Consider the following 18,401-nt stretch of genomic DNA (forward strand, 5'->3'; position numbering starts at 1 on the left):
TTTTGTGTATTTTTTGAGAAAAAAAAGTCAAATAGATCCATAAACTTTAAAAAGTCAATTAGGCTCTACCTTAAACTTTCAAAAAATTACAATTAAACTCATAAACATGTTATTTTGAAGCATTTAAGCCTAGAAACCGGTTGATAATTGTAATTACAGGTTAGCTAAGATTTTGGCGACATTTCCTACACTTTTCGGCAATAATCACCGATTATCCGATGTTCGCTGATCGCGTTACCTAAGATTATGGAGACATTTCTTACACTTTTCGGCAATAATCACCGATTATCGGACGTTTACCGATCACGTTACCTAAGATTCTGGAGATATTTCTTACACTTTTCGACAATAATTACCGATTATCGGACGTTCACCAATTGCGTTTGGTGGAGGTGACCAACTTGTCTGCCTTCTCCTTCGCCTGAGATGGTCGCCTTCTCCGGCGAAGGACTGGTCTCCTTCTCCGAAATACATAAATGGTTATTATTACTAGTTAATAGTAATAGCACCTAAATGGTTTTTTTTTTTTTGTTTTTTTTTTAAAGGTAAAATACATATTTTATCATTAGACCTAAAAAAGAAGAAAAAGTTGTAAAATAACAAGCCCATGGCAAGTTAGAACAGAAGAATAAATTAGAGTTTTAGTTTAACACAACATTTTCCCCTTTCTCGATTTGGTCTCTCTCCAAAAAGTAAAACCCTCACTGCCCCAACAACACTGTAGACTAGACGAGACTCTTTCTTCCTCTTCCTCCATGGATCTGCAATTCCTTCCTACCATCTCCTTTTGAAGCTCAGTTAAGCTCAATCAATCACTCCAACCAGCGATCAGACTTCATAATTGCATTTCCTTCAAGCTCGCAGCTGGGGCGGAAGTTGTAGCAGGGAAGAAGAGGGAAGTTTTGTTGTTTTGTGGTTTTGTTTTTACAACATTTTGATGAGTAGCAGTGATAATTAGAGTGAAATCTGGGGAATTAAATTTGAACGATGAAGATCCCGAGTTGTTCCGTGTGCCAGAATTCGTACAACGAGGAGGAGCGGTGCCCGCTGTTGCTCCAATGCGGCCACGGCTACTGTCGGGAGTGCCTTTCCAGATTGTTCTCGGCGTCTCCGGACACCAACTTATCGTGTCCCCGCTGCCGCCACGTGTCCCTTGTTGGCAACTCGGTTACTGCCCTCAAGAAGAACTACGCAATCCTTGCTCTAATCCGCGACTCCTCCGCCAGGGATTCCAGTGACGAGGAGGAGGAGGAGGAGGAGGAAGATGGGGGGGAGGATCTTCGTGATAATGGAGGAGGCAGGGAGGAGCGGGAGCTGGACCGGAGACGCAAATCCCGCTCAGCTTTGAGCTCCGGGTGCGGGGTTGAGGCTGGAGGGAGGATAGAGCTAACTGCACACCCGGAAGTGAGATTAATTAGGAGGATTAGTGGGGAGACTAAGAAGCCTGGAGTGGAGATTTGGGCGGCGGTGGTGCTGGGCGACCACAGTGGTGGTCGGCGGGAGCGGTGCCGTCACAGGGTTGTGGTTAAGAAGGTGACAATAGGAGAGGAGATGGATCTAGTTTGGGTACAGGAGAAGCTGGAGAAATTGAAGAGGGGATCCATGTGGTGTAGAAATGTGTGTGCTTTTCACGGTGTAACAAAGATCGACAGCAGTTTGTGTTTGGTTATGGATAGGTGTAAGGGTTCTGTCCAAACTGAGATGCACCGGAATGAAGGCCGCCTCACACTTGAGCAAATCCTCAGGTATATTATTTCCTCTTCAACTTTTTATTAGAGGTTCTTATGCAAACACTATCCTCTTCACCTCTTCAGTAATCAAGGTTGAATACACACGCCAATAGGAGAATCTAAGGGTTCCTAGATAGTACATTAGCACTTTGATAGTAGATTCTTGAGATGGTGAAAGGACAGTGCACTAGTCTCAAGTTCTGTTGCCCTTTCTTTGAATGAGTATATTTCACAGCACATAAATCAAGGAGAACCTTGGTGATGGCAATGTAATGCTTACAACAGCTTTGATCGTTTCCTTTACGTGCTCCTCTAATGAATCAATCTTTTCTTGCCAAATGAAATGCTCATAAATTTTGGAATATATTGTCCGTTATGTTATGCCTCATTTTATGGTACCATTTGTGTGAGTAGTCAAATACTCACATAAAGTATGGTAACACAGGATGCAACAAACAAAAAGGCAAGCTGATCTGCCTGCTTTCTTATCAATCGATGGCGAGAATTATTATGATTTCTTTTTCAATTTTTAGTTATTACTACTCAGATACCTTGAAGTGTGGTGATTTACCACATTGTAATAAATTTCCGGAATAATGACAAGCAACTCTTCAATTAAAAGTTCTTGATTTAGGAATGCGATGTGTAGTTTCTTAAGTTGGAGATGAGATTGCTATTGGACTATTGGTAGTCAATAGCCTATGAATGCCATTGTACTGGAGTATTTTATTCCTAAAAGCCATCTTAGCAGTCTCCTTTCACAATAGGCTGATAACTGCTTTCAGATTTAAAGACATTGCAGTTTTAACCATTTATCATTAATATACTGATATACTCCCTACCTATAAAAATGAATGTGTTTTTTCCTTTTTAGGCCATTGGAAACTGTAAAGTAAACCAATGTTTCCTTCCTCGAGAGGAAACTTTTGTCCCCCTCTTGCACCTTTATGAACTAAAAGGCTTGATTATCGGAATACTCATTATCCAGCATCTAATGTACTAATGATATACCATGTCTCTGCCATTCAGAAGGCTCAAATATGGACTATAAACTAAATTATGAGAAAGAGAGAAGTAAATATGAGGAACAGGAATTAAGTGAGGTTTAACTTGCACATGGTTAAATGATTGTCATATATGATTATAGATACTAAACCATTTATTTTATAGTTGGGTAGTAGGTGCCTAATTTTTATATATTTCATGACAAATGTAAAAATATGATGATGATTTCAATGTGGCATGTTAGTTTATTATTTCAGTAGTCTGTTAGATACTGCACTTCTGAGGCAGCCTAGCATCGGACATAACCAATTCTTAATGTGCTGTGGTTGATGCTCTAGATTTGGTATTTTATGAAGGCCCTAGCCTTGATGTATCATTGATATTTAATGCAGATATGGGGCAGACATTGCTCGTGGGGTGGCTGAACTACATGCAGCTGGTATTGTTTGTATGAATATAAAACCATCCAATCTTCTCTTAGATGTGAATGGTCATGCAATGGTTTCAGACTATGGGCTTCCAGCAATTCTAAAGAAACCTGCTTGCCGGAAGGCTCGATTAGAGTCCGAGTCTTCAAAAATCCATTCATGCATGGATTGCACAATGCTTAGCCCAAACTACACTGCTCCTGAAGCGTGGGAGCCAGTAAAGAAATCATTGAATCTTTTTTGGGATGGTTCCATTGGAATATCTCCAGAGTCGGATGCCTGGAGCTTTGGATGTACATTGGTGGAAATGTGCACCGGTTCAATTCCGTATGTGGACTAGCTTCTTTAATTTTATGTTTTTCAGCTCGTCTTCTTCCCGATTTTACTGTGAGTAGCATCATTGCTTGAAGATACAATGGCCAATCTTAATGCAGGTGGGCTGGCTTAAGCACTGAAGAAGTATATCAGGCTGTTGTGAAGGCACGGAAACAACCTCCTCAGTATGCAGGTGTAGTGGGTGTTGGTATACCTCCAGAGTTGTGGAAGATGATTGGTGAATGTCTGCAATTCAAGGCTTCAAGAAGACCGTCCTTTAATGCAATGTTGGCAATATTTCTTCGCTACTTGCAAGGAATTCCACGTAGTCCTCCCGCAAGCCCTGATAAGTAAGAATATTCTGTCATAGTATTCTCTTGTTAAGAATCTAATACGGAGTATGGTATTTGCAAAATCACTTTGTAACTTCATATTGCAACCTCTTGCTAGTAAAATAAATAACTTAGTATGATGTCAACATGCTTTATTTCTAAATAAACTCTATTGTGTTTATGAGATGCGTGTGTGTGACTTGGTGAATGATGATTACTTAGTCACAGCAACTTTAACTATTAAAAATGCAGCGACTTCAATCAGTATTCTGGAACCAATGGGATGGCTCACCCTTTGGCATCAGATTTGGAGGTTTCCCTGGATGTTAACAGTCTTCTGCATAGATTTGTTTCTGAAGGGAATTTAAATGGAGTTCGGTTGGTCTTCTTACTATATTTTGCTATGCTACAAGTTACGGAGTATTTTTTTTAATTGTGCTTCACATTTTGTTACTTATCCATTGCATGCAGAGAATTGCTTGGAAAGACTCACAAAGGGCAAGGTGGCAACTCGGTACGTTCTCTACTTGAAGCACAAAACCCTGATGGCCAAACTGCTCTCCATCTTGCTTGTAGACGGGGTAGTGTGGAACTTGTAGAGGCTATTCTAGAATACACAGAGGCAAATGTTGATGTCCTGGACAAAGATGGTGATCCTCCACTTGTATTTGCTCTGGCAGCTGGATCGCCTGACTGTGTTCGTGCTCTTATCAAGAGACAAGCTAATGTCCGTTCTAGATTGAGGGAAGGGCTTGGCCCATCTGTTGCCCATGTTTGTGCCTACCATGGACAACCAGATTGCATGCGTGTAGGTTTCTTGGTTTTGCGTTACTTAACTAATTTATTGGGATAAACTGGGTACAAATGATGTATGTAAAAACAATTGAGCCTTTATTTTTCTTTTTCTTTTTCTTTTTCTTTTTGTTTTGTTTTGTTTTGTTTTTTTTTTTTTTTTTTTTTTTTTTTAACAAGTAAAGAGTGTGTGGTAGTGAAAACAATAGAGAGGTTGAGGAAGGAAATCTAGAATCTAGGAAACATGGTATAGAAATCTCTAGCTAAGTCCCTAATATGCATTCTCATAATCTCCTTGAAAAAAGAACTTTTGGTGATTGTTTTCCCATGGATTTTGCTTGTATTACTTCATTTCTCTTCCTTGTTCAAATGCTTCCTCTCATTCTAACAGGAGTTATTACTGGCGGGAGCTGATCCAAATGCAGTTGATGACGAAGGTGAATCTGTGCTTCATAGAGCTGTTGCTAAGAAATTCATAGACTGTGCTATTGTCATTCTAGAAAATGGAGGCTGTGAATCAATGGGTATCATGAACTCAAAAAGTTTGACGTAAGTGCAGATGCCGCTTTCTCTCTGTTTTGTCTAACAATAACTTCCGATTAGTTCCATGAATGAAGTTAACTTCTCAAGTCTAATCCGTCTTCCTGAATTATGATATATACTAAATGTTTTGAAATTATCAAACTATGCCTAAAGTGAAATATTAGAACTTAAAAGAGGCAGATCTGGAAAAGAACAGAAATCAATGATAGACACCATTTTTAACCTGAAGGAAATCTAAATAGCTCACTACCCAACTACCCAATGGTCTCAACAAACTGTTATATATTGCAAATGTTCTGTGTCTTAGTGCCCCCACCCCACAACCTCTTTGCATTGGTTTCCCTTGTGCTACTTATGTGTTTACACAAGAAACCCAAAAGGGTGACATCCATCTCTAAGATGTAGATAGTAGATATCAAAGCCAAAGCACCTGTTAAGGCTAGAATCTTGTATGGTGTTTTTATATAGTGTTTAATGAATCTTTGCGTCAACATTTACACTTTATGTTTCCTTCTCCTTATTACAAGTTTGAGAGTGCTACCTTTTTAAGACTTCTATTTAACAGACCACTACACTTGTGCATAGCAACATGGAATGTTGCTGTTGTCAAAAGATGGGTAGAACTTGCATCTAGTGAAGAGATAGTTAGTGCCATTGATATTCCAAGCCCTGTTGGGACTGCATTGTGTATGGCTGCTGCTTTGAAGAAAGATCGTGAACCAGGTAGAGCGTGGATTGGAAATTACTGTTATTATCTAAATTGGTTACTATCACTAATAACCTTAGAGAACTTTTGGACTATGAGTCCCTTAAAATCTATCTCATTTGTTCTTTGTAGAGGGGAGAGAACTGGTAAAAATACTTTTAGCTGCTGGAGCAGATCCAACTGCTCAAGATACCCAGCATTTTCGAACAGCTCTGCATACTGCTGCTATGATCAATGATCTTGAGTTGGTCAAGGTAGGCCAGATCTGGAATGGATAGGCTTGTTACCATAATTAAATGACTTCCAGTTCCATCAGGATCTGGAAAGCTTATGCTCAATGGTTCATAAATTGTTGGTGTATGTCTTTGCTAATTTAAGTAGCACGTATAATGATTTTTAGATCATTCTCGACTCTGGAGTTGATGTAAACATCAGGAATGTGCACAATACCATACCTCTTCATGTGGCACTGAATAGAGGTGCAAAATCATGTGTTGGGTTGCTTCTATCTGCTGGGGCAAATTGCAACTTGCAGGTCTGTGATTAGATATTGTGATCTCTACAACAATCAGAATACATTTTAAATTGTTATATGATTTATCCATATAATATAATCACTTCTAGATATTATGCACTTGATTTTTTTCTGTCATGATCCATTCCATCTGTGGTATTCCAGATGCCTAATGAAGTTGCTTTACCTTCAATAATGATCCATTCAGTTTTGATTATTTCAGCTGCATCATGGTGTTTTCCTCCCTTCCTAGTTTTTCACTCTAATATGCAAATTTTCATTTCTCGTTAATATCAGGACGATGAAGGAGACAATGCTTTCCATATTGCAGCTTTTTCAGCAAATATGATACGCGAGAATCTTGAGTGGATTAGCATCATGCTTAGGCATCCTGATAGTGCAGTTGAAGCTAGAAATCACAGGTCAGAGTGTGATACCCAACCAGTGGTATTGCTTATTATTATTATTATTATTATTATTATTATTATTTATTATTATTATTATTATTTATTTTTTTGTTGTTGTTGTTATTTCTACTACTATTACTACTTTTGGGTCATCTTTTATTGGGCATAATAGCCTGTTCTATTCTTGCGACTTGCTTTTTACATTATTAGTTAATTATTGCAGCGGCAAAACATTACGTGACTACTTAGAAGCTTTGCCTCGTGAATGGATTTCTGAAGATTTAATGGAGGCTCTTATGGAGAAGGGAGTTTATTTGTCTCCAACAATGTGAGATGTTTTGTGATAATTTTTCTACTTCCATCTTTTTATTTCAGTTGCCAAGCGTGTTGGATTTGACTTGTGCTTTGAATATGGTCCATTTGGTATATAGATATGATATAGGAGACTGGGTGAAATTTAAGAGACGTGTCACAACACCTAGCTTTGGCTGGCAAGGTGCAAAACATAAGAGTGTGGGTTTCGTGCAAAATGTCCTGGATAAGGACAATCTCATTGTTTCCTTTTGCTCTGGAGAAGGCAAAGAAGCCCGAGTACTAGCAGATGAAGTTGTCAAAGTGATTCCACTAGACAGGGGGCATCATGTACGGCTTAAGCCTGATGTCAAAGAACCAAGGTTGACCTCTCTACTATAATGGTGCTGTTTGCCACTTCTAAATTGGATGAAATTTTGCATGATATGTTTTTCTTCATTGCCTTTAAGTTCTGAAACCCTGGCATCACTGCACTAGGTATTGGTTAATTCTGTGAAGGCATGCCAATTATAATGTTGATTATTTACCATACATCAAATGTGCTGCAGATTTGGTTGGCGTGGCCAGGCACGCGACAGTATCGGAACTGTATTGTGTGTTGATGACGATGGTGTTCTTCGTGTTGGGTTTCCTGGAGCATCTAGAGGATGGAAAGCTGATCCTGCAGAAATGGAACGGGTGGAGGAATTCAAGGTTGGGGATTGGGTTCGTATTCGTCCCAATCTTACATCAGCTAAACATGGATTAGGATCCGTAACTCCCGGAAGCATTGGTATAGTATACTGCATACGACCAGATAACAGTCTGTTGTTGGAACTATGCTACCTTCCTCACCCATGGCACTGTGAGCCAGAGGAAGTTGAGCCTGTTGAACCATTCAGAGTAAGATCAAATCCTCTTTTGTTTTACTTTTGAACTTTATTTTTATTGTTTACCTGTATCATTGTTTACTTTGAGTGCTACTCTTCCACAGATTCATGATCGGGTCTGTGTGAAGCGATCTGTTGCTGAACCAAGATATGCTTGGGGTGGGGAAACACATCACAGTGTTGGAAGAGTAATCGATATAGAGGCTGATGGTTTATTGATTATTGAAATTCCCAACAGGCCTATACCATGGCAGGCTGACCCTTCTGACATGGAAAAGGTCGAGGATTTCAAGGTATGGTTTGTGCTATGTCAAGTATATTTCCTTTTCATATGAGATATATTTTCAAATGTTCTCTTAACATAACCAGGTAGGTGACTGGGTCAGAGTAAAGGCTTCAGTAACCTCACCAAAGTACGGTTGGGAGGACATAACGAGGAATAGCATTGGTGTAATCCACAGCTTGGAAGAGGATGGTGATGTGGGAATTGCCTTTTGCTTCAGGAGCAAACCATTCTCTTGTTCAGTGACTGACATTGAGAAGGTGTCTCCTTTTGAAGTTGAACAAGAGATTCGTGTAATGCCATCTGTTACTCAGCCAAGGCTTGGATGGTCAAATGAGACACCGGCTACTGTAGGAAAAATTGTGAGAATTGACATGGATGGTACTTTGAATGTAAGCCTACTACTCTCTTGGCCATGTTTCCTTGGTAAAGGAGGGAAAACCTTTGCCCATGTCTCAAATATGATCTACACAAGGCCTCTTAATCTATTAACCAATCTTATTAAAATTGAACCACAGGCCAACATGTGAGTATTGAATTTTTGGTTTACCTGGGTTCAACTATAGGGTCAATGGTTTAACTACAAATTTTTTAATAATATATAAAAATATTTTTAAAATACATAATTATATATTTTACTGTCAATAATAATAATAAAAAAAAAAGTTAAATCAATTTATCATAGTATGTAGCCAATTATTCCTCTTTTGCTTTTAGTGACCTTTGAATTTTTCAGGCCACCTAAATTAAATCCAGTTTGTAGTTCGTTTTTTAAAAACAAATCCTGCAGTTGATCCTCCGGTTTGTTTGCATATTCGGTATTTTAATAAGACCATACTGATGTTTTGCTACTTCCCCATGAAAAGAGAGGGAGGGGGTGGAATGAGAAGTTTCTTCATATAGTTGCAATCTTCCATGTGAGTAGATTGTCAAACCTCATTTTGATCAAATTGTTTAAATTGCTGATGTGTTGATCCTTTTAGGCTACTGTTGCTGGGAGACAAAGTTTCTGGAAGGTGTCTCCTGGAGATGCAGAATTACTTCCAGGATTTGAAGTAGGTGATTGGGTACGTTCAAAACCAAGCTTGGGGGCAAGGCCCAGTTATGACTGGTACAGCATTGGGAAAGAGGGCTTAGCTGTTGTACATAGTGTACAGGATACTGGTTATTTAGAGCTGGCTTGTTGCTTCCGGAAAGGGAGGTGGATTACTCATTACACTGATGTTGAAAAGGTTTGTGGTTTTCGAGTTGGGCAGCATGTTAGGTTTCGGGCTGGACTTGTTGAGCCAAGGTGGGGCTGGAGAGGTACTCAACCAGATTCACGGGGTGTGATAACAGGTGTTAATGCTGATGGTGAAGTGAGGGTCGCATTTTTTGGTTTACAGGGTTTCTGGAGAGGGGATCCTGTTGATCTTGAGATAGAGCAGATTTTTGAAGTAGGGGACTGGGTGAAGTTGAGAGAAAATGTGCAGAGTTGGAAATCAATTGGGCCAGGGAGCATTGGAGTTGTGCAAGGCATTATTTACGAAGGAAATGAATGGGATGGAAATATATCTGTGGCTTTTTGTGGAGAACAAGATCACTGGGTGGGGCATTACAGTCATATTGAAAGAGTGAATAAGATCCTTGTTGGTCAGCGGGTTAAGGTAAAAAACTGTGTAAAACAGCCAAGATTTGGGTGGTCAGGACATAGTCACGTGAATGTTGGAAGTATATCAGGAATTGATGGAGATGGAAAGCTGAGAATCTATACGCCAGCAGGGTCAAAATCATGGATGCTGGATCCTTCAGAAGTAGATGTTGTGGAGGAAGAGGAAATTCGAATTGGTGAGTGGGTTAAGGTGAGGGCAAGTGTTTCAACCCCAACACACCAGTGGGGAGATGTTAGTCATTCAAGCATTGGGGTAGTGCACCGGATAGAAGATGGGGGAGATGTTTGGGTGGCATTCTGCTTTCTGGATAGGCTATGGATTTGCAAGGCATGTGAACTGGAAAGGATTAGACGGTTTAAAGTTGGGGACAAGGTGAAGATCAGAGAAGGGCTGGTGGCACCTAGGTGGGGATGGGGAATGGAGACTCACGCAAGCAGAGGTGAGGTGGTTGGAGTAGACGCAAATGGGAAACTGAGGATCAAGTTCCAATGGCGAGAAGGGAAACCTTGGATTGGGGACCCTGCTGATATTGTTATTTACGAGCCCCAGCCTTGTACTAATGCTCCTGCATAAACAAACATTTTGTTATCTTTTTTAGCCTTGAGGTCATGCCTCGGTCGTGGAAGAGCTGAGCACTGCCTGCTCTTCTCTGCTACTACGAGGCAATGTTGGTCAAGGTAAACTTGAGACTGGCCCAGGAGAGGATGTTAACGAACAAAGAATGAAAAGGGCATGACAAGTAGATGAGTTTAAGATTTGGATCAACTTGGGACCAACCATTATGGCTGCTGACATTGCTTAAGCTGGATGGAGATGGAGCATCTAGTCTAAGTATATAATACAAGATATATTTTTATGATGTAATGTATAAAATCTTGCCATTTTTTGGTTGTGTAGTTCTTTCATTAGGATTTTTTTTTTCTTGTTAATTATTATCTTTTCTCTTATTGCTGCAATCTTTCTTAGCCAACACTATATTTTACTACATTGTAAAGTTCACTGAGCTGTTAGAATAGAATGATGTAAACTTTAATTTGTTTAGAGCATCATCCTTGTACTCTTAATCCTTTAATCTGTCCAAAAAATATTCCAAAGATCCAATCTAGAAATTGGTGAGGGAAATTATAAAACCAAACTAAGCATATACCCCATTGTTCTAAAGTCTAAACCACCTTAACTCCCCCGAGAAATGTGTTCATCTTTAGAAAGAGCTACGTAGTTGAGAGGAATTATATTGCCAGCTTTGGCACTTTCTCTCCGTTCCTTTGCTGCAGATATTCCATGTCGACCTGATAGTGTTCCACGGCGATTAATAGGTGTCGGTGTCCCGAGTGCAGTGTTGCTTTGACCCAAAGGCTTCTTACTGCTGGACTTTGAACCATAAAGAGCCTCTTGTTCAGCAGCAAACTGTTCTTGAAGCCGTTTTTGTTCCTATAATATGTATGTTACTAACATAATCAGATAGATAGAGTAAGGTTTGGTTGGGTACTTCATCTCAGTCCTACGAGTGCCATGGAATTAAAACTAGTAGCGGTAATAAAAGCTAAATACCCGGTTTCTGCGCTTCTCCTCTTGTTTTTCCTGCCGCAACACTGTATACTCCTCCAGTGTACGCACTAAGGGGGCCTGCAAGCACAAAAGCTATTGTGGTTAAACTGCAACCACAACGGTTTGTGAATAGAAGAAGCATGGACTTGCCTTGTCATATAAAAATGGCATTCCATTCTCCACCTCCCAAGCTTTTATTTTCCCAATTAAGTTTTCTACAAGAGCTGCAATTGAAGTGTTGTACTTTTCAGATCATCAAAATTTTAAGTTTCAAAGCATTTTTAGACCACAGGAGATGAATAGTTAGAAGTTTACATGGTATCTTGGTGACCAGAACACGTGCTTTCTCTGCACGTTTCAGATTAATGTGTGCCCCTCTCCCAGCACTATATCGGTTTTCATCCTGCCAAGACAAAATATCCAGGTCATGATGATTATGTTAGGCTAAATTAGCCCAGACTGTTGATGGAATTCATTTTTGCATTACCCTTTCATATTCATCAAGCCAATTTTCCTCTTGAGATGCATGATTCCATTTCTCCAACTTATCCAATATATCTCTCCTGCTCAGAGCTTGCTCTTTGGCTTTAGCAATCTGTTGATCCATGCTTGAAAGAAGGTCAGCTAGATTACCTATCAAAAGAAACAAACAGATAGTGATCATTAGTAATGTGCAATTTCTGCAGGGAACTCTGATTTTGAAACCACCAAAATTGATGGTTTCTTGATTAAACAGGATTTTCAATTCAATAGACCTAATCAAAGGATACAACAGGTATTCCACTGGAATTAACTTGATAATATCTTCTGCCTCTTCTTTACATGTCAATTTTAAGAATAAAGCTCCAAACTAATATTTGAAGCTAAGATATACCTTATTAATCAAACACAAAATCAGTACACTCACCTTATTGGTGTATACCAAAAAGGTGTGATATTCACAAACTTCAAAATGCAATATATGAAAAAAGGTAGAAAAAACATTAAATATTTGTTAAATTTGAACATACCAGATTCCACAAGTCTCATTAATATTTGGCGTGATGTCTCACTGTCTATATCCATGTGAGCACTCCTGTAGATTTCCTCAAGTTCATTTTGCCTCTTAAAAATCAGTTCTTTCAATTTACTAGATTTTAGAGCATTTAAACGCTCAACTTCAACTTCAGTCTAAAACAACAGAAAAGAATCTTAGTGAGGGGAAAAAAAAAAAAGCATCCATTCAGCAAAGCGATGAATAGTAGCACACACCAATATGTGCCAAAAGAGAATAGAAAGAACTGAATTACCAGCTCAATGACTTCAATAGCAAGAGATCCTTGACTCAACACCTCATCTACAGAAGAAGAAATCAAGCAAATGACATGGTCAAATCTCTGTTGCTCCTTAATTGGTGTGTCCATAAGGTTCCATAGCTCTTTTAGAGTCCTACCAAGATCTTGAAGCTGCATTAAGACATAATATTGTGAATAAGTGAATATTCTACAATATGCACAACTTCAGTAAAGTCAATGACTATGCATAACATCATATATGTCAGTTATACAGCAGCTGATATAACATTCACTAGCTGTGTTACTTATGTCACACTTATTCATGGTTTAGTTGAACAAAATACACAAAGGGCACAACATTAAGAAACTACAGTCTTTCATTTGGTCATAAAAATTTCAAAGACTGATTCTGGGGAATTTTACATCAATTCATTTGTTTGCAAATTGAATATGAAGCAAAAATAAAGCAAGACAAATGCAATAGATATCCATGCATTAAATAACAAAAAAGTGGTTAAATATTATTATTGCTTTACCCATAATAGATCTTTAATATGGAACAGAGAAGAATATTTGATTAGTATATCACCTTCTGCAACCTTTGTTTTTTCATTTCCTTTAGTGAACTGACTTCACTGGTTAATCTGGCAAGCGTTTCATTGCTTATGCTCTTTGGTTGAGCATTTAGATCATCATGTAAACTTGGATGAATATCACTTAATATGGCCACAAATTCAACTGACATGACAACTGAAAGATCATGAATTGCACTTATGTAGCCAATAACTTTTTGCAAACGAAGCCTCTGCAAAAGGAGCACAAAAATTTTACAGAAATGAATAACCATCCAGACCTTACTATCTAATTGTAAAATGTAGCCATCAATAACCTTTTCAGACTGAAGATCCTGAAGGCGCAACTTTAGTTCTAGCCCTTTCTTGGTTGTCAAGTCTAGTTCATTAACTTGAATCTTAGCAGGTCTAAGAGCTTGGTCATTTCCAGCTATCTCTGCACAAATCTGTGCAATCTGCATTTCTGTGTCCAAAAATTCTTTCATCCTTTCTTGCTTCTTTGACCTCATGTTCTCTAATACAGGTTGTATGTTGGAAATTTTCTCCTTTATGTTGCCCTTATCCTCATACTGAGAAGGAATAGAATCAATAAATGAACAATGCAATGGCTAGTGACAATAAAGCAAAAGCTTACTCACCCTTGGAACTTGTTCTCCAAGAGCAGAAGCTATTTTAGCAATTTCAGCCTCAGACTCGGCTAATGACTGGTGCAAGTCAGCCTTATACTTCCTAGTTTTCTCCACTTTAGTTCGGTAAATGTCAAGGCATTCCTGTTCAAGCTGAAGAAGCATCTTGTCTCTCTCACTTTCATTCTCCCCAATTTCATCCCATATTTCCTGAAAAGGAAAAAATCATTCATATAATTCTCTGAGCATGACACCAATGATCTGAAGGAAGTTTATTATCCAAAATCACATCACACTAATGACTAACCTATTAAGAAGGTTCAAATTTCACCATTGGTTTCCTTACCTTCCTATACCAAATGTATGGGATAATAGACCAAAGTATTTAAAGTTCATGGACAAGGAAAAAAGCCTAGATATCCAATTTAAACAATAAAATTGAATGAGAAGATTGTCCCCCATAGAAATGCCTAACAAATTAATACAAATAGAACTAAATATCAATGTCAATGGCTAGAACAATAAGCAAATGTAAGATAATTGCATGTCATATCCTGTTAAAAATACTGAAAATAAAATTGGAGTTGGATTAAATAATAAACCAACCAACATAATTATGAAATGCTCTTTTGGTATTGGCAACTGCAAATGTGAGTGAAACAAGCTCCATAGCCACTTTGTATTAGCAAAATTCAAATGTAAATGGAGGATAATCTCAATGGAAGTCATGCCACAATACAAGAAATGCTTTTATGAACTAGAACAAATAAAAGGCACTCCTGCTAAGCGGTAACATGGATCGAATCAGTTGTAGTGCAAGTGCAGATGCGGCATCTTATATGAAAGAGAAAGAAGAAACCATTCACACAACTCAGTACAAGGCATGGAATGACAACAGTAATTGGTGCCCTACCACCAGAGTATAGTGCAATCAGTGAACCAAAATTAATGGCAAGAATGAATTTTTGTGTCATTTTTCCTCCACAAACATGCTCATGAGTTGTGAATCGTGATCCTTACATAGAAGCAAAACGCATGACTAACACAACAGCCTAAAAGTATTAGTATAATAAGTTGAGTACTGTGTAGGAAACTTGCAAACAAATTTTGCCGGCACTATTTTCTTACGGAGTATCATTCATATCATATAACATGGAGTGCACATATGACGTATGAAATAGTAAACTTCTGTTGGCAATTATTTCAGACCTGTAGCCCAATCCATCCACCAGAAAAGCAGCTAAACAATTAATCAGCTAAAATAGCGGAGGGAAATAAAGAAAAATTAGCATTCAATGTTTTCCATTGATGAGAATTGGGCGATAGCCAAATTTTCATATTAAAATTTCTAATAAAAACAATTATAGTTTATCCCCTATTCCCCTACCGCTGAAACAGAACCCTACTGAATTCTTATGCACGAAGATTGGATTCGGAGCCAGAAATGAGAAATCAACAGATAAAGACGATTGAATTTAGAAGATCGAGAGTGAAGTCATTAGTTACACGCCTGCAATTCTCGGAGAAGAGAGCCGCAAGTTGTGGTAGCAGGAGCGGTACGCAGTGAATGCTGAGAGGAGGAGTTAGTTGCGCCGGCAATCGCCGTCGACACGGACCTCATGCCGCCGCCGATGATCCGAGGAGGAGGGGAGAAAAACGAAGTCGGCAATAATTCCCCGCCGGCACCAAACAAAAACCGTCGAAATTAGCGGAGGCGATGCCGGACCGGAGCACAGCGGAGCGTGATTGAGTGAGGAGCGTCTGTCTTTAATTCGACTGGAGATTCTGCGGATATTTCGACCTTTAATATTTTTTTCCATTTATGAAATTCGATACTACTTTTGGCGGGAACTCTCGTATTACGAGTCTAAGACCCTCAGTTGGTTCAATTAAAAGTGGAGGGAAAAAATAAGAAGGAAAAATGGAATTAATATACTAGTATAGAATGTACTTTATATCATCATATATAATTATATACTATACATAATTGATCTTAGTTATTATTGGTTATGATTTCTAATGATATTCTGTGCAATTATGATTGCAGTGCATAATTGTATGAGAATGATTGATATTAAAACATCCTTATTAGCTATGCATTTTACACGCTTTTTGAACGCTCAATTGGGCGCGGCCTCTGCACGCCACGGATAGAGATGCGCTTCTCCTTTCTCTTTTCTCTCCCTTGGCATGCCTCACAAAACACCATTTTTGCAGAAGAACAAACCATGAAAAAATCACACTCCACATTAGTAAAAAAACAACACACTTAGGGTGTGTTTGGTTCGCACATATGAATCGGAATGGGTATCAAATACTTGATAATGGTAATGGGTTTTGGTGAAAGTATTTAACATGTTTGGTAGTAGGGTAGAATGAGAATGGTTACTAATAATAGTGCTTGAAAATGAACAAGAGAATGAAACCCTTATTTTATTATTTGGGTATGGATTTTTCAATTGATGGGATATTCAAAAATCAAAACCCATAGTAGTGTTCTAAAAACCTATCAACCAAACAACAACAATCACTTTCATACACATTCCTATGAGCTAAACCCACCAACCAAACACACCCTTATTTTTTACTGTTTCAGAAATCATGAAAGATTCTTTACTGGGGGTACTCACGGATTGATACCTTAAAATATAATATAACACAAAATGTATACAATTAAAAAATACATTTATTTAAATCTTTCTGATTGATGTTTTATCATATACAAATTATCGATTATTTTTGTTAATAATATGGAGTATTTTTTTTTTTGATAATTAACTTATATTTATTTTATTGAATAACAAAAAAAAAAAAAAATCCAAAATGAGGGAGGAAGACAAAAACTAAAATAATGAATTAAAAATCAATGTTAAGTTTTTCAATTTAAAAACTCCAGTAATTCTTTAAACTAACAAATATACATCATAAAAATATAAATAACTAATAAAAACATATAATAAGTTACTAATTAATTAATCACTAGTAAAGAACCCTCTACATTTGAGGATTTAGGTTGATAGTGAAATAACTAGTGATAAACGAAGGACTAAGGGCATCCTCTCTTCTCTCTCTTTCAACAAAGCATTGTAACATCAAAACCTGTGCAAAATCCTCTTAATAGGGTTGCTCTAAAGGGGCTGACTGAGGCTCAAAAACTTTTTATATTAGTATGTGTATTCACAATTTTTGCACATACATGTAATTATATGGTGTGTGTGTGTATATATATATATATATATATATATATATATATATATATATATATATATATATATATATATATATATATATATATATATATATATATATATATATATATATATATATATATATATAATTGCACTCAGGTGCGAATGCTTCCTCCAGGAGCGAAATAGGAATGGATTCTGTCCGTCAACGTGTCCAGATCTAATGGATGAGAAACACTGATTTTTTTAAAAAATCGCGGTGGCATTTTCGTAAATAATTGAACATCGAAGTGCAAGTAAAATGTATTACAAGTGCATGTCAAATGTATTATAGGTGCAAGTAAAAATTTACACCGAGTATCAATACTAAGTGCACTTATAGTTATAAGTAGTTGCACCTATAGTTCTAAGTAGTTGCACAAATAGTTATAAGTAGTTGCACCTAGGTGCATGAATGTTTGCGGGTGGTTTTCAAGGGTATTACGACTCGCTGAACTCAGATCAATGAATGTTAACAAGGCAAAATTACATGCACTCATAGGTGAAAGTAGGTGCACATATAGTTATAAGTAATTGCACCAATAGTTATAAATAGTTGCACCTATAGTTATAAGCACACCCAAGTGCATGAATGTTTGCGGGAAGTGAATGCTAACAAGACAAAATTACATGCACTTATAGGTGAAAGTAGGTTCCCTTGTAAGTGATTTTACTTGCACTTCGATGTTCAATTATTTACGAAAATGCCATCGCGTTTTTTTTTAAGCTATTAGATCTGGACACGTGTCGCGCGCTGATTCGTTCGCATATTCCTTCTTGGGCACTTATTCGCACCTGAGTGCATCCCTATATATATATATATATATAACCAAGGATCTTGTAGTCCAATGATACCATGTTGCTCCCTTATGTGAGAGGTGATAGGTTTGAGCTTTAGTGGAGGCATTTGATGTAATTGGGTATCCCTTCTTATAAATAAAATATATATATTGATTCAAACTTTTGATAGTGTAAAATTTTGTATTAATTATGTAATTCAAAATTTGATGTCCTAACGTCTCATGCATATGTCCAAATAAAACATCTCAATTACTAACCCCATAATAAAAAGAAAAAAGAGAAAACATAACTATTCAAATATCATAGCCTTAGTGATTCAGTCTCTCAACGCATGATTTAGAAAATTCAAAAACTTTAAAAGTGACAACAAATCTTTGTGAAGATTAGTAATGAAAATAGTTAGCTTTATTATGGAAACAGTGACTTTAACCCCTCACTAATAGAACCATGATAAGATAATACAAA

General features: G+C 37.6%; 2 protein-coding genes across 2 annotated transcripts; one reads left to right on the plus strand and one right to left on the minus strand.

Annotated features, from left to right (window-relative positions):
• Positions 1-615: 615 nt before the first annotated feature.
• On the plus strand, positions 616-10,931 carry LOC109148466 (E3 ubiquitin-protein ligase KEG). The gene is made up of 16 exons (XM_019296211.1): positions 616-1,745; positions 3,128-3,490; positions 3,598-3,828; positions 4,063-4,188; positions 4,282-4,618; positions 4,994-5,151; positions 5,711-5,868; positions 5,984-6,105; positions 6,252-6,386; positions 6,663-6,787; positions 6,996-7,100; positions 7,204-7,446; positions 7,633-7,966; positions 8,058-8,246; positions 8,323-8,628; positions 9,220-10,931. Exons 1-16 carry the CDS (start codon positions 988-990, stop codon positions 10,459-10,461), a joined length of 4,932 nt encoding a protein of 1,643 aa, XP_019151756.1. The 5' UTR covers positions 616-987; the 3' UTR covers positions 10,462-10,931.
• On the minus strand, positions 10,813-15,701 carry LOC109148483 (65-kDa microtubule-associated protein 5). The gene is made up of 11 exons (XM_019296233.1): positions 15,419-15,701; positions 13,921-14,118; positions 13,600-13,851; positions 13,300-13,515; positions 12,726-12,881; positions 12,447-12,606; positions 11,924-12,069; positions 11,752-11,839; positions 11,587-11,660; positions 11,440-11,514; positions 10,813-11,319 (listed from the first exon to the last, which is right to left on the minus strand). Exons 1-11 carry the CDS (start codon positions 15,527-15,529, stop codon positions 11,062-11,064), a joined length of 1,734 nt encoding a protein of 577 aa, XP_019151778.1. The 5' UTR covers positions 15,530-15,701; the 3' UTR covers positions 10,813-11,061.
• Positions 15,702-18,401: the final 2,700 nt, after the last annotated feature.

The sequence above is a fragment of the Ipomoea nil genome, unplaced genomic scaffold, assembly GCF_001879475.1.
Source record: "Ipomoea nil cultivar Tokyo-kokei standard unplaced genomic scaffold, Asagao_1.1 scaffold0268, whole genome shotgun sequence".
NCBI lineage: Eukaryota > Viridiplantae > Streptophyta > Magnoliopsida > Solanales > Convolvulaceae > Ipomoea > Ipomoea nil.